A 16692-nucleotide genomic window follows, 5' to 3' on the forward strand; every position below is an offset into this window, starting at 1 on the left:
CTTCGAAAGTTGAAAATACTAATTATTAGTTCATGACGACAATTTTTTTTTTTTGTGTGATCGAACCCTAAATTCACGGTTTTCAGATTTTTAACCAAATGTCAGCTATAAGATCTACCTATCTGCCAAATTTCATGATTCTAGGTCAACGGCAAGTACACTGTAGGTTTCTGACAGACAGACGGACAGACAGACAGACAGACAGACAACAAAGTGATCCTATAAGGTTCCGTTTTTCCTTTTGAGGTACGGAACCCTAAAAATCTATAATTTATGCGTTTAATGCAAGGTTCATTATCATGAAGACTTTCAATCACAGATTAAAGTTAAATAGGTTTCAATCTTCATTCATTCAAATTCGTTTCTTAAAAAGGTTGCCAGTATAAAATTAGAGTTTTCCCGTTTTTTATTAGCTACACTAAATTTTTACAATAATATCCTACTTACCCAATATTACGTTATTTTTGCTTGCATCATTTGCATGCATTTTGATTTTGATTTCATGGGCTTCCAGGGAGCCTGCCGGGGGTACCTAGTTTTACAGATTCGTAATTATCTCTAAATAATCAATATAGGCACCACTCTACTGTCTGAATAGCATTGTTGCAGCAAGTATACTATAAATTCACAATCATTACAGAGTGTAGCAGTGATGGCTGCAGCTTTTTCTTAATCGGCCGGAGATCTTTCAGCATTTTTTACTCAACTGCCGAAAGAAACGACTGTAATGTTTTCAGTTTTCATCTATCTACCTATGTGAGTGAATCTTTATTTTACCATAACTTATAAAAGCCTGAACAAATGTGGAATTTCTAGTGACACTGGCTAAAAAAATTTGAAAATAATTAATATGGCACCATTTTCAAATGAGATAATTTCATAGGATAATTTTTACTTTTTTGATCGTTTTTGGCAGGAAAGTCATGTTTAGTATTAAGTAACTATTAAGTAATAATTCTTTTAAGCTACGGAACGTTTAGAAGATAGGTGAAAGGGTGAAGTAAGTGACATACACGCCCAGAAACGGGTTACGGTCGTTAGTAATGAAAATGCGATGTGCTAGAGTGCTGAGTGCGAGGCGAGGCCAGCGTGAGAAAATACTACGAGAGAGTGTGTTACTATTAGACCGCAGCTACGGAACCAGCGGTCCATAAGCTGGGTTGGAAAAAACAAAAAATATATAAAACACTAGATGATGCCCGCGACTTCGTCCGCGTGGATTTAGGTTTTTAAAAATCCGCGTGGGAACTCTTTGATTTTCCGGGATAAAAAGTAGCCTATGCCCTTCCCCGGGATGCAAGCTGTATCTGTACAGAACTTCGAGTAAATAGGTTGAACGGATGGGCCGTGAAAGGCTAGCAGACAGACAGACCGATACACTTTCGCATTTATAATATTAGTATGGATAAGGGTTCCTTTTTTTTTTTTATTCAGATACAAGTTAGCCCTTGACTGCAATCTCACCTGGTGGTAAGTGATGATGCAGTCTAATATGATAGCGGGCTAACCTGGAAGGGGTATGGCAGTTTTTATTAAACCCATACCCCTTTGGTTTCTACACGGCATCGTCCCGGAACGCTAAATCGCTTGGCGGCACGGCTTTGCCGGTAGGGTGGTAACTAGCCACGGCCGAAGCCTCCCACCAGACCAGACCAGAAATTTAGAAATTATAAAACTCCAAACCCCTGCCAGGAATCGAACCCGGGACCTCCCACTATTAAGACCACAGCGCTCACCACTGCGCAAGGGAGGTCGTCAAAAACTTCACTAATATTTTCTGCAGTAAAAATGTAGATTTACAGAAAATCCTGAGAAATGCCTATACCTAAGTACCATCTTGGGATAGATTAATGTGACAGCTATTAGTTATGTCCCGCTTGTCTCGTGGCCTCAGTTTTTCTGCAAATAATATCAGGCGGTCGATTAAGGCAGTGTAGGTTTTTCCATCGGTGAAAGGTTGTCGTGACGCGGCCGGCTAGCGGCTACTGCGGCTAGCTGGAAACATGTCGCCTCGATGATGGACTAACGGCGCAGCCTGCTCTGTGGGAACCTAGGCCTTTTTGTGGAAAGCGCGGGAAAAACTGCCAGCGCGAGGAAAATCGTGTGAATAAAACTACATTGTAATGTTCTGAACTTTTTATTTTATTTTATTGCGCTAAATAATATTTTTTTACAACGCGGACTTATTATGGTAGTAAAACTTTACTTCAGGGTTTTGACTCTGATGAGATCCTAGTGGTAAGGCCGGGAGGTCAGGGGTTCGATCCCGAGCACGCCTCTGACTTTTTAGAGTTATAGGTATGTGCGTTTTAAGCAATTACTTAATATAATTTGCTTTAACGGCGAAGGAAATCCTCGTGAGGAAACCGGCATGTCTGAGAATGTTCTCAAAGGTGTGTGGAGTCTACCAATCCGAACTTGGCCAGTGGTGGATGAAACTCTTCTCAATTAGCTAGTATCACTCACAAGCGCACTGAAAAATTTATCGTCACCTTTTAAAATAAAATTGTACATGACCTTTGCCTATCTGGAGTTTTACAACATAAACAAAAAATTCAATTCATAAATCAAAGAAATAAACATTCTCAAATGCGTGCAGAAATAAATTAAAAACGATAATCAGTTTGCAAAAGCTTAATTCGCCTCTGGCTCGGAACCGCCGGATTCGTGGAAACTATAAAAAACCTATAAAATGGCGGCTCGGAAACGGTACCTCGAGATTTGCAAAAAATCTCCCGCGAAATATAGGTTACGCACCTCGCGTCTACCTGCTTTCATCTTTTCATGCTATCCAAATAAATACCTTGGAAGTTGGATGAGAATAAAAAAAATTAATAATACAGTTTTTGCCAATTATTTTAATATTCTGTTGTTACTTATGGTAACATTGTTGTCACCAGTTGAAAAAAGGCTTAGGTTACACTGTGGACTTTTTGGTGAAAAGCCTTGTATTAAATTTTTAAAAAGAGTAAAATTGCAAGCACATACAAAAAACTAGCTTATGCCCGCGACTTCATCCCCGTGGACTATACAAATTTCAAACCCCTATTTAACCCCCTTAGGGATTGAATTTTCAAAAATCCTTTCTTAGCGGATGTCTACGACATAATAGCTATCTATTTGCATGCCAAATTTCAACCCGATCCGTCCAGTAGTTTGAGCTGTATGTACGTAATACGTTGATAGATCAGTCAGTCAGTCAGTCAGCTTTTCTTTTATATAATATTTAGATACCTAACAAATATTATAGTAGGTGTTTTACTGTAGCTACTGAGTTGAATAATTATTTTTTTTGATTTTTAATTTTTGTAGTTTTCATATTATATGTACCTATTATTTAATTATTTATATTTTATTTTAATCTATTGATCTTCCTTCTATACAGAAAAAAATATTAGAAAAGTCTTAGTGGACTATTGATACAGAAATCTTAGACCTACCAACTCCAGTCAACTCTTACATTTTTTATTTGATGATTTTATAAAAACTCTACTTAAGTATTTAATGTGACTAATTTTATCAAAACTATGTACACGTTGTTAGGTATATCATAAGTCATAACATATTGCATGCTAATAGGCAGAATTTGGCTGTACCTTTTTGTTTTGTAATATCTGCACTGTTTACCCATATTCGCAATAAAGAAATTTGAATTTGAATTTGAACTTACATTTTAAATCCAACAAGTTTGTAAATATGGTAGCTGTACTGGGTAGGTACTTACTGATACTGAAAGATTCTTATATTTGTATCCTTACTTAACTTTAAAAGGTAACATTATGATAAACTTGAAGAGTCACGGGAGTCACTTAAATAAAACTACCTACATTTTAAACAATTTTCGTTTAAAGGTATTACAAAATAAATTTATTTCTTTAATTACTACTTTATTGACATTGCTGCTAAAATTCGTTTCATAATAAAGCGTAGCAGCGCAGCGTTTCTAATTTAAAAAATGCAACCGTCCCTACAGCCCTCACGGTGGAACCCTTTCAATCCCTTCCCCTAAAGACGCCAAACTACCCATACATTCGCAGAAATTCGTCTGTGCTTTATATTCTTTTTTATGTAAGCAAAAGGAAAATGTGGGGCAAGCAGACCCCTCCAAAGGGGTGCTTTGGGCGGGGCGATGCAGCTGCACCCGTAGGGTTCCAAATTCAAACCTTTAACTCAGTCGGATGCGTTCAGTCGCGACGTGTACACACGTCTGTGACCGCCGACTTTAATTTTTAACGCAACTGTACATCGCGCGGGAAATCCAATAGGATCATTACATGACAAAAAAACCTTTTTCCTATTTTTTTTATTTAACTTTTATTCTTGTTTGTGTTTCCGAACGTACAATGTAGTTTTGAAAAGTAGTGAAGTTTGGAATTGGCGGGTTAATGTGCGCGAGTGAGAAGGGAGATATGGAGAGCTCGGGCGAGGAAACGGGACGGAGTGCTCCCACGCACACCCCCTCAACGCAGCCGAACGGGTCCAATAAGATAATCGGACGCAACGTGAATGGGACCAGTAAGTCACAATAATTTAAAAACATGTTTCAATAGTAATTAAAGCCCAAAGATAGAGAAACTTGTGATTATTATCAGATTTTTTGTGTCGAGTGTCTTTCTTACCTTTTATAATGAGCAAAAAATAAAATAATATTATTTTTTGCTACTTGTAACTGACACAGATGCACTCTCTATTCCCTCACTCTCATAGCCTGATGGGGCGGAAAATGGGAGAATTTATTTTAACAGAAAATCCCAATAATACCTATTTTAGCCCGACCCGGGAATCGAACCCGGGACCTCGTCATCCGCGGTCGAATATGCTAACCAATATACCAATGCGGCAGCTAAGTACGTAGTACGAAAGGTGTGACATGTGAATGCTCGAGTTAATAATATCTTTATTTAGATAGGTATCTATAAAAAATCGCGATTGCCTTTACTGTAAACAGTGCACATAGCTCCCGCCATATTGGGATCAGTTATGTTAACTATTTAATGCCTGATAGGTATAATTATTATAAATTTTAATTGAACTATTTATAATGAACATACCTATCCAGTATAGTTCTTCTATTATTACCAGTAGGTGTCTTTATCGATAGTAGATAGGGTTTTCAGGGTTCAGTTTTTTTTTAAATTTATAGACTAGCGCTTGGCTGCAATCAGACCTGGTGGCAAGTAATGATGCGGCCTAAATTAGAGCGCGTTTGCCTAGAAGATGCCAATTCACTCTTGACTTGAAGGTACCCTTATTTTAATTTGAGGGGAAAACTGATGCAGCTGGAAGGATGTTCCAAATCTTAGCAGTTGGTTTTTTTTTTTTTAAATTTATTTTTCATAATAATTTTACAAAGTTTCCTATATATCTATCTCGCCAAACTGGTAAAATTCGATATTATGAGGAGGCAAATCGCTTCGTACCTACCCACGTATCCGTGAATTTTCGACTACGTACCTACGGGTGCAGACCTTGTCGATGGCTTGCGGTATGATGGTAGAAAGGTGAAGGGGGAACTACCGCATTGCATTTCCTACAACAATCACATTTTTTACACCGACCATAATTTCAAACGAATAAATACACAAAAAAGATGGGCATGCCTGACTCGCACTTGGCCGGTTTTTATTTTTGTTTGATTTATAGACTAGCGCTTGGCTGCAATCAGACCAGGGCAGGTTATAATGCAGCCTAATATTATTATTGGAGGGAAAAACTGATGCTGGAAGGGTGTTCCAAATCTTAGCGGTTGGGATTAAAAATGAGGAAGCAAATCGCTTCGTACGAATCCGTGGAATTTCGACTACGTACCTACGGGTGCAGACCTTGTCGATGGCTTGCGGTACGATGGTAGAAAGGTGAAGGGGGAACTAGGTCGAAAAGTTCTTTGGCACACTCCGAAATAATATAACCTGTAAAATAGAAAATAGGCAACTTTGCGCCGATGTTCCAAACTTTGAAGTTTGCCAACGGGACCCTATTAATAAGACTCCGCTGTCCGTCCGTCCGTCTGTCTGTCTGTCAGCGGGCGGTACCTACCTCATTGAATTATTATGTATGTACCTACTAACTAGCTAATTGCCACGACTTCGTGTGGATTTAGGTTTTTAAAAATCCCGCGGGCACAATTTGATTTTCCGGGATAAAAAGTAGCCTGTTGCTTTTCGATCTTTTTCGATTATCTCTATGCCAAAAATCATGTCGATTGATTGCTAAGTTAGGGCGTGAAGGAAGGACAAACAAACAAACACACTTTCGCATTTATAATATTAGTATAGGATAGGTCTGGTCACTGGTGCTACAAAGCATTTGTAATTGACTAGCCCGCGACTGCGTCTGCGTGAATTACACAAATTTCGAACCCTTATTTTACCGCCTTACGGGTTGAATTTTCAAAAATCCTTTCTAAGCGGATGTCTACGTCATAATGGCTATCTGCATGCCTTTCAGCCCGATCCGTCCAGTAGTTTGAGCTATGCGTTGATAGATCAGTCAGTCAGTCAGTCACCTTTTCCTTTTATATATTTAGACTAGCTTATGCACGCGACTTCGTCCACATGGACTACACGAATTTCAAACTCCAATTTCACCCCCTTAGGGGTTGAATTTTCGAAAATTCTTTCTTAGCGGATGCCTACGTCATAATAGCTATCTGCATGCCAAACAGCCCGATCGGTCCAGTAGTTTGAGCTATGCGTTGATAGATCAGTCAGTCAGTCCTTTTTCTTTTATATATTTAGATAACGGCATTCATTAATTACTTACGTAAGTACACAGTTAATTATTTTCTAAAGGTGCTAAATACCACAGACAATTTCTTTATTTATACCTACATTAATTCATGTCAAATAATTACAATGTACCTACCTATTATGGTACATTATTTTCTTGTACTTTGGTAAAGTTATGTTTCATATTTTGTTAAGTAAGTAAGTATAAGTAAAAACTAATAAATGGGTGACAACTTTTTTATTCTTTTTATTGGCGTTTTAACTAAACGTACTATTAATAAAAACCGGCCAAGTGCGCGTAGGACTCGCACGCGAAGGGTTCCATAACATCATTCAAAAAGAACACTTTCATGGTAGGTAGCCATTTTAGCCTAATATATTAGGCATGACAAAATGGCGTAATATTATTTGTTGTAATAGCGGCAATAGAAATACAAATTCTATGACAATTATTTTCAACTCTCTATTTATTACGGTTCATGAGATAGGTATTAAACATACACAAATGTAACTGATCAGTACTCAGTTATTATAAATGCGAAAGTGTGTTTGTTTGTTGGTTTGTTGGTTTGTCCTTCAATCACGTCGCAACGTGATTTTTTGCATGAGTAGGTATAGATAAAGACCTGGAGAGTGACATAGGCTACTTTTTATCCCGGAAAATCAAAGAGTTCCCACGGGCTTTTTAAAAACCTAATTCCACACGTATGAAGTCGCGGGCATCAGCTAGTAACTTATAATGACATCAAACATAATCACATCTCGATCTCAATTGCAACAAGCAACGATATGAAAACGCACAGTTTTTCCCCGCATTGCATTTCCTACAACAATCACATTTTTTACACCGACCATAATTCCAAATGAATAAATACACAAAAAAGATGGGCATGTGCGAGCGGGACTCGCGCTGAGAGGGTTCTGTACCGTTAAGAATTGCACTGTCAGCAACTGTCACTAATTGTCACCGCAGTGTGCCTAATAGCTTAGTTCGCAATTGCACTAACTACACAATACGGTATTTGACAAATAGTCAAATGAGTAACTTTTTATCAAACGTCAAAACGCACGCTTAGTTTGCGAGATTTAGGTTTTTAAAAATCCCGTGGGAACTCTTTAATTGCGAGTCCCGCAAATTGCTATTGCGCTGGAACCGTGTCTCATTAACATCGACATGACGTCATTTTAACCGAAATAAAAATATACTATCAGCTCGAAACTTCATTCTAGTGCTGACGTCACTAAAATGGCGGCCACGCACATTAGATCCGCTGGTGTTAGCCATGAGTTACAGAGCCCTAAGACACTGTAGCTAGCCGATTCAAAGAAAATTCACATGCGGGATTCGCCTGTGGAAGGTAATTTGTGTTTTTCTGCATCGCCGGGACCGCTTTGTCTTAGAAGAGGTTTTTTGTACGCCGCTCTGTTTCTTAATGCTGCGTAACTTGGATGGAATAGTCTTGAATCTTGATTAAAACTTGTGGAATGAGGAATGTCCTTTATACCAAGTCGTATTTCATATGCATGTCTTTTCTTATGTCTCAATGATTGTTCCTTTTTTTCGTGATTCCATGATTATTTATTGGTATGTTAACAATGGCGAATTGTCAGTCATTATTACTTTTTGATCTTTTTTTGTTGTTGTTGAAAACTATTAAAGGAATGTTTTATTATACTCATACCTACTATGTATATTATACTAATTATATACTGTGACTGTATAAATTATAAATGTCATATTGTTATGAGCCGGCGATGTTTGATCATGATGATAATGATCAAATTTGCGATTTTAAAGTCTAAATGACCAACGTAAATATCTATTTACTTACACAATATTACCTAACATGTATACATCCTGAGATGATGATTTATAACACTGTAATCGGGCTGATTCTCTTGTACACAATCTCTAAACTAAAAGTCTAAAAGTGCTATCCTTTTCCGCAAGCAACATTATGATAGAGCAATAGATTTAGGCGTGTCATTTTAGTTTAGTTTAGAGATCGTGTACAAGAGAATTGGCCCCACTGGCTTATTAACATTAGACACAGATAGGTGAAGGATTGGCTATTCACGAACTTGTTAGAAAAATAATTTCTCAAACCAAAGCTGTAAATATCAAGCTCCGATTTAAATTGCAAGTATCAATACCGTTGCATCGCGCTACAAATGGAGCTGCAACAAAAACAGCGAGTCTGTATAGGGCCGGAAAAACCGTGGAAACGCTGGAAAAACTGCGCTCACATGCCACCGGCAAAAACCGGCAGCACTCGCGACATACTTCTGCACCCGGCTCTGTCTGTGGGAACCAAACATATTTACCGTTTCATCATCGTTTCAACCCTTCGCCGGCGCACTACTGAGAACGGGTCTTCCCTCAGAATGAGAATCGTTTAGGTCATAGCCCATCTGTATAGAGCCGGAAAACCCGTGGAAACTCGCGCAGCATACTACTGCACCCGGCTCTGTCTGTGGGAACCATATGTGTTTACCGTTTCATCATCATTCCAACCCATAACCGACACACTACTGAGAACGGCTCCGAATAAGAAGGATTTAGGCCACAGCCAAACGCCGCTGGCCAAGTGTGAAATGTGAATTGGCAGAATATCCTTTTGATTTTTTCTTGCAAAAGCGTTTCCATTAAAAAGGGGAATTTTTTCCTTTCTTGATTATCTACTGAAACGGAAAACTGCAAAATATCTATCTAAATCGGGAAAGGAAAAGTTCTTCCTTTTGAAAGAAAACCGTGCGGAACTTTATGATTTTCGGGATAAAAGTAGCCTTTGTCCGTCTCGGAAATGTAAGCTATCGTCATCAACCCATCACCGGTTCACTAATGAGCACGGGTCTCCTCTCAGAATGATAAGGGTTTGGCCATAGTGTACCTACCACGCTGGTCCAGTGCGGATTTGCAGACTTCAGACACCTTTAAGAAAATTATGGATAACTCTCAGGCATGCAGGTTTCCTCACGATGTTTTCCTTCACCGTTAAAGCAAGTGACATTTAAGTTTTAAGTATTTAAAATTGTAAAAATTGTTTTTATCGTTTGTCGGTTTGTATCCTAATTCGAACCAACCTCCTGAATAGAAAGCCGACGTCTTAACCACTAGGCTATCACGGCTTTTATAACATGGTCTTTGTTTTGTTTATTGTTGAGGCTAGTGGAAAGGTTAGAACACATCATGAGTGTCAACCGAAAGACGTCCACTGCTGGACATAATTTATGTTCATTATCGACTGATAGACGTCCACTAATGATTTCTCTTGTAAGGACTTCTACTGCAGACCACGGCCTTGCGCCGCCTGAGTCCAGCGGCTCCCTGCGATATATAGTCCGCGACAAGTCGAGATGGCGATGACGGATGACGGACTGGCGGACAGCGGATGCTTAGTAATAGATCCCGTTGGCGCCCTTCGGGTATGGAACCCTGACAAATGTACTGAAGAATGCACGGAACATTCCGGATGCAGGCGGTTCGTGCTTGGCGCAGTTTTTTAATCACCCGCCCCGTTCGTTTCGTTAGGCCGTGTTTTTCAGAACATAGTTACACTATAATATTATACAGACTCGAAGATAATTTTTTGCCGCTTGCATTTTATACCGGCATTTACATAACTTCTCTTTTTGTCAAGTCGGTCACTCGTATTAAATGTGTTCGGGAAAAAACATCGTGCAAATGTCTTAAACATTCATACTTATGTTGAACTAGCTTATGCTCGCGACTTCGTCCGCGTGGACTATACAAATTTCGAACCCCTATTTCACCCCCTTAGGGGTTAAATTTTCAAAAATCCTTTCATAATAGCAATCTGTATGCCAAATTTCAGCCCGGTCCGTCCAGTAGTTTGAGCTGTGCGTTGATAGCTCAGTCAGTCAGTCAACCTTTTCCTTTTATATACTTATTTAGATTAGGTTTTGACTCGCGACTTCGTCCGCGTAGATTTCGGTTTTTAAAATCCCGTGGGAACTCTTTGATTTTCCGGGATTAAAATTAGCCTTTGTCCTTCCCCGGGATGCAAGCTATCTCTGTACCAAATTTCATCGAAATCACTTAAACGGTTGAGCTGTGAAAAGCTAGCAGACAGACCGACAAATAGACAGACGGACAGACACACTTTCGCATTTATAATATAAGTATATGTAGGAAGTATGGATTAGGTTTTGTCCCGCGGCTCTGTCCTGTTTAGGTTTTTAAAAATCCTGTAGGAGCTCTTTGATTTTACGAGATAATAAGAAGTCTGTTACTCTCCAGGGTCTTCTACAAAAATTACGTCAGTCCGTTTCTCCGTTGGAACATGATTGAAGGACAAACTAATCAACAAACACACTTTCGCATCTATAACATGCCTACTATGGATAGTAATGCGCACGTGTGTCTGTCTGTCTGTCTAACCACTAGACTATCACAGCTATATAACAATTTAATGTACCTAAATATGTGAATAAATGAATTTATTCTAATTAATTTCTACGTTTGACTTTTTAATTTGAAAAGTAATGAAACTTTATACTTACCTAATTGTAATGTAAGTATTTATTTATAACTATTAATAAATGTACATAAACTGCATCGATAAATTTTAATTATTAGGTAGGTAGGTACTTACGAATACAATTAATAAATAATAAGTAATTAGTATTATTATCATTAGATCATCTATAAACATTGGATAACGGTAGTTTTTTTATGGAAGATAAACAATAAGTACGTAAAATTATTATTAGATTTGTGTGTGTTTGTGAATTTATATTTATACCTGCTGTATTTTGTAGGTAGACCATAATAGTAAATCAAATTCACAATTTCTATACTTTTTTAGGGTAACTGAGGCCAATCTCAAACATGCCGGAATCAAATTGTGAATTCAGAGTCCGAAACGTAAAGAATTGCATATACCTAAATTCAAGTGAAAAACCTTCGACTTCGGCCACCTTCGGACAAAAAGTCACCTTTTGGCTTCAGCCAAAATAGGCCAAAGTTTTCATCGAAGACAAAGTTTTCTAGCAACAGCTGAAATTGAACGAAACTGGGGCTAAAGTAAATAAATCTTACAATTAGATAATACATATTAGGTATTGTGTTAAAATTTACAATATATTTATATTTTATATAATTTAAATTATAAACAGGACTAAAGTCAACTTTTAAAAAAATATAAAAAGGTTAAAAAAAACATGATTCGGCAGCTTCGGCCAGAAATCGACCATCGGTCGGGCACCATGCTAATGTTTTCAGATCAATTTGAAAAAAAAATAGAATCTGAATTAAGATCTCGTCTTTACGTACATTTTCTAGGCACTGTCTCACAAACTCTGGAACTCAGATTGCGAAAAAATTCAATTTTACCTACTTTACTGAATTTTCGTTAATATTTTGGTTGGGGTTTAGGTACTTTTTATTTATGGACTAGTTTAAAGCCTGCTACTTCGTTCACATCCGCTTTTTCTAATTTCTAATCCATTACATAGCACACATTGCGTTGTGTGTTATCAGTATGTTTCCAGCCCAATACTTAACTAAAAGTGTATTACAAACTTATAAATTAATTTTTAATAAAATGTTCCGTTATAATATGAAATTCATTACTTTTAAAGTAATTCGTGTTTTTCCTTCCGCCCGCGAGTTCCTTGTAAGGCTCGGTGCGATATTATTGTTTTATGCGCGTTTTTTACGAACAGACGCCGAGGAGCCAACTCGACGCGATTTAATGACGGACGGAGCCAAAGAAAACTGTTCCTTTTAATTTGTATACAATTTTTTGCTTGCAATGCTGAAATTAAACGTACCAGCGATATAATATAAATGTTCCACTAGATGCGGCGCTACATAGTAACAGCATGTTCCAAGTTCCAACAAACATATCGGTGTCCGCACTACTGTCAATCGTAATATGCTTTGGATGCAGGCCGTTTGTTTCTACGAACATGGATAAATTATTAGAACAGACTAGCTTATGCTCGCGACTTCTTAGTTTATGCTGTGTGTGTCTCTCTCACAGAGAGAGACACACACAGTGAAGCATAAACTGCGTGATATAAAAAAAAATATTAATGTTCGTGATGTTTTGAATCCGTGCCTCGTCCGCGCCGCGTGTCGTACGTAGCACGGCCCGCGCCCGCCACGCCACGCGAATTAACTACGATTGACAGGAGTGCGGACACCGATGTTCGTTGGGACATGTCGTAACTATGAAGCGCCGCATCTAGTGGAACATTTATATCGCTGTAACGTACATTTAATTTGTTAAACATAACATTGTAAACAGAACTAGCATGTATATTCATTTGTGGATGCAACTATTAAAATATTCTTTAGAAAATGGCAATTACTTTATTAACTTGATTGTTGATAATAACTTTTGCAATACTTATAAACAGACTTGTTTTCACTGCTAAATAAATTAAAAAATACCTAGGTAGGTATGTATTGAAAATCAAAAGGTTGAATCCAGAAGCTAAAAAAATTAAAGAGGTATTTTTAAATAAGTAAATAGGTATAAAATTCAGTGCTAATACTTATTATACATATAGAATCTATATATTGTCTACCAATCCGCACATGGCCAGCGTGGTAGACTATGGCCAAAACCCGTCTCTCTGAGAGGTAACCCGTGCTCTGTAGTGAGCCGGCGATGGGTTGATCATGATGATCATGATATAGAATCAAAAGTCTTGAATCCAATTTACAAAAAGCTCCCTATAAGTCTATGCTTAAAAAAAACAATAGAACTCTCCTTGTTTAATCTGTGAATCGGACAATGCCATCTTCCACATTCAAATTCAAAAGCTAAGTTCAAAAAACGAACTCACAGTTACGCAAAGATGCGTCCGAAAAGACGAGTTAAGTACTTCTTACAAACTTTTTAAATGTTTTTTATACTCCTACAGTTAGCCTTAACAATATGAGAATATGCAAATCTCATTTATCTTGCTGTTGTTTTTTTCTTGCCGGTTTAGTTTAGGGTTGTCAACTTTGTTGAGAATATGGCGCTGGTATTTGTGAAGTGAAAAATAAAATTATCATCAAATACCATAGAGAGGCACGATGATGTACCTACCAAAGAGGCACTGCTCAAAACTTCATAGCCCAAACTGAGCTTTCAATAAATCTTCATTATAGCCACTTGAAGAAAAAAATTAAGTCATTAGGTTTTTGTTTGAAAACTTAACATGCACCTTCGATAAAGACTTTTTTGACATTTTTTGACCTAGCATGAAAAGTTTTGGACACACATTTTCAATCAGCTCTATTTTATTTTATTTTAAGTGTGGTATCTGTGTATGGTTGACAGCCCTATTGCGGTATGACTTGTACGAAGTGACGCATCTGTCATTTTGGTTATTTTAACGCCACATTGGAAAGACGAAAGGAACGGAACATGATATGTAATGACTGGGTTTTTTATAGTGCACGCGGGCGAAATATATATAACAGCATTCGAAATTCAAATAAAATTGATTGGAATACGTTGGAAGAAATGAAAGCTCTGTTTCGTTTCGAAATAAAAGAATATTTTCGGAAATCATAATAATATGTATGCTTAAGATTAAGGCATTATCAACGATCATCAATGATGATCATACATAATATTGAAATTGTCATTTTTCAAGATGTTAATTTTTTTTATAAAACAAAAATGTAAATAAATAATCTCAAAGTGCTAGAAACCAGAGCCTAGTCAGTGAGAGCTATTTTTTTTTAAATAAATATGGATCTCAGTTTTTCAGGCAGCCGTCGCGCCCTTTATAATGCACACCTGAATTTTCATGAGCGTGATTATTATACAGTTCGCGCAATTATGTCCAGTGGCGGAGCAGTGTTGCCATATACACTTTATTGATATGACAAAAAGCTGCGGCGACTGCACAAATATACCTTTATATCGAATCCGTGTTTTTTACTATTAATTCCGCACATAATGGCCTGGAGTCAAATGACCGGGCGGCAATAAGAAATCGCGGGAATTTTAGCGATGTCCGCGCGGTCTTTTAAGCCCGTTTTTTGCCCGCGACGGGTTCGGACTACGGCGGTTTTCGAGGTTTTTTGCAAATCCCCAATGAAAACCGTAATGGCATTTATCGTGCATAAGAGCGGGCGGAATCATTAATTATTTATAATAGGCAGCTAGCGCCGAAACGCCGCCATGTTTTGCTCCGGGATTGTTGCATTGACAATGTTTTTTTTTTACATTTCCGCGCGGGCGACATTTTAACCTATGTGACAGAATATACCTATAACCTAATATATGTAATAGTACTGACGTAGTAGCTGTTAGGTATTCAAACCTTTTGTTTTTGCTATTTCAAAACATGTGAAAACACTGAAACACTGAAAGAAAGAACTGTGAATTCAGTGTACAATATCGTCAAAAGGTTTTGAAAATATCTAATAGGAATTTTGCCATATCAAAGAAAAAAATATAATATTAACTTGCTATTATTATGTACTCGTACATTGGACAGTAGATATCTACTTAATTGGGTTAGCTATTTAAGTTATTATTGTAACTTTTTAAATTAATAAATATTGATCGTGTTTTGTCTCTTTTTAAATGTGTAAAAAATATTTATGTGAATAATATATTATACGTATTATACGTACTACTTTTGCTATAAAGGTTCGTTTCGTTTTTTGTGTGGTTTAAACCATAAACGTATTATAATTACATTTAAACACACACTCGAAGTAGGCCGTGTCAATCATATCACTAAATTGTTTTTATTATTGAATTTAACTGTATTTTTTGCAAGCAATTAGGTGACTAAGTGCAATGTTCTATTTTAAATTATATCTGTGATTTTGTTGGTCAATTGATTTTTCTTTTGGATAGGTAAGTAATCCATATCCATACTAATATTATAGCTTATGTAGCTAGCTTATGCCCGCAACTTTGTCACCCTATTCTTAATTACTTACCTAGTTTCGAGCCCCTATTTTGCTCTATTAAATTTTCAAAAATCCTTTCTTAGCAAACGTCTACGTCATACCTATTATAAAAACTGTTCGCCTGCCAAATTTCAGCCCGATCCGTCAAGTAGTTCTGACTTCTGTGCGTTGATAGATCAGAGTCAGTCAGTCACTCTTCCTTCTAATCTATATAGGTAGGTTAGATAGAAGTTTGCAACTAACAGTAAAAACAAAAAGTTTCTATAGGTCCAACACACCGTTAGCTGTTTTTTCGCAAACAATCAGCCTGCAAATACCAACTCTATATGCCATTAAAAACCTAAAAAACCTCATTAATGTACTACCAAGTACCAACATATCGTATCATACATTTTATTGCCAGTTGCAAAAACTCGAGTGATTTTAAAGTCGATAATCGGTAGATGCATAAAAAGCTTCGATGTTTCGGATCATGTTCTGCAACATTGCTTATGGGGGGAACCATAGAATTGAAAACCACATAAATAGAAATGATACTTGCAACCTTTAGCGCCGAGACAGCGAGTAACCAATTTTGAGCAATGTCCAATTATTACAAAATGATAAACTGAATGGCACAATAATGTAAAGCTCGATGTAAATCTCAAAAAACCAAAAAGCTGGGTCTAGAAACTTAAGATTTTTGTTTATTAAAATTAATAGTTTTCTCAAGATTATAAAACCTTAATTTAAAAACACTAGAATACCCCACTAAAAATAGATTTTCAGAAATTTCACTCAAACGAAATGCGGACAGGTTAGCTATTGAACTATTACAACACAAAATAATTTATTATTAAACATAACTTACTTAGTATGATATAAATTATTATTATGAAAGAACACGTAAGTAAAATCGTTCGGTGCTTCATAGGTATAGGGTGGTAGGTAGGTACCCGAACTACTGCCACTAAAAAGTTGCATTAGTTCGGTTAACCGGACTAAAAACCGAACTAAATTAAAACTTGCATGCCTGAGAGTTCTCCATAACGTTAGAAAAAATATATGAAGTCTGCCAATCTGCACCTG

General features: G+C 37.1%; 2 protein-coding genes across 2 annotated transcripts in view; both read left to right on the forward strand.

Annotated features, from left to right (window-relative positions):
• Nucleotides 1–16692, forward strand: part of LOC117992525 (chromatin target of PRMT1 protein-like) — a 106014-nt gene that overhangs the window by 67336 nt on the left and 21986 nt on the right. The window lies entirely within an intron of this gene.
• The window catches only part of nab (NGFI-A-binding protein homolog), a 35546-nt gene continuing 23037 nt past the window's right edge, over nucleotides 4184–16692 (forward strand). Inside the window, exon 1 of the mRNA XM_034980252.2 lies at nucleotides 4184–4515. Within this exon, the coding sequence (XP_034836143.1) occupies nucleotides 4386–4515 (130 nt within the window). The 5' untranslated portion in view covers nucleotides 4184–4385. The remainder of the gene's footprint in view (nucleotides 4516–16692) is intronic.

Source organism: Maniola hyperantus, chromosome 21 (assembly GCF_902806685.2).
Source record: "Maniola hyperantus chromosome 21, iAphHyp1.2, whole genome shotgun sequence".
In the NCBI taxonomy this organism is placed as follows: Eukaryota; Metazoa; Arthropoda; class Insecta; order Lepidoptera; family Nymphalidae; genus Maniola; species Maniola hyperantus.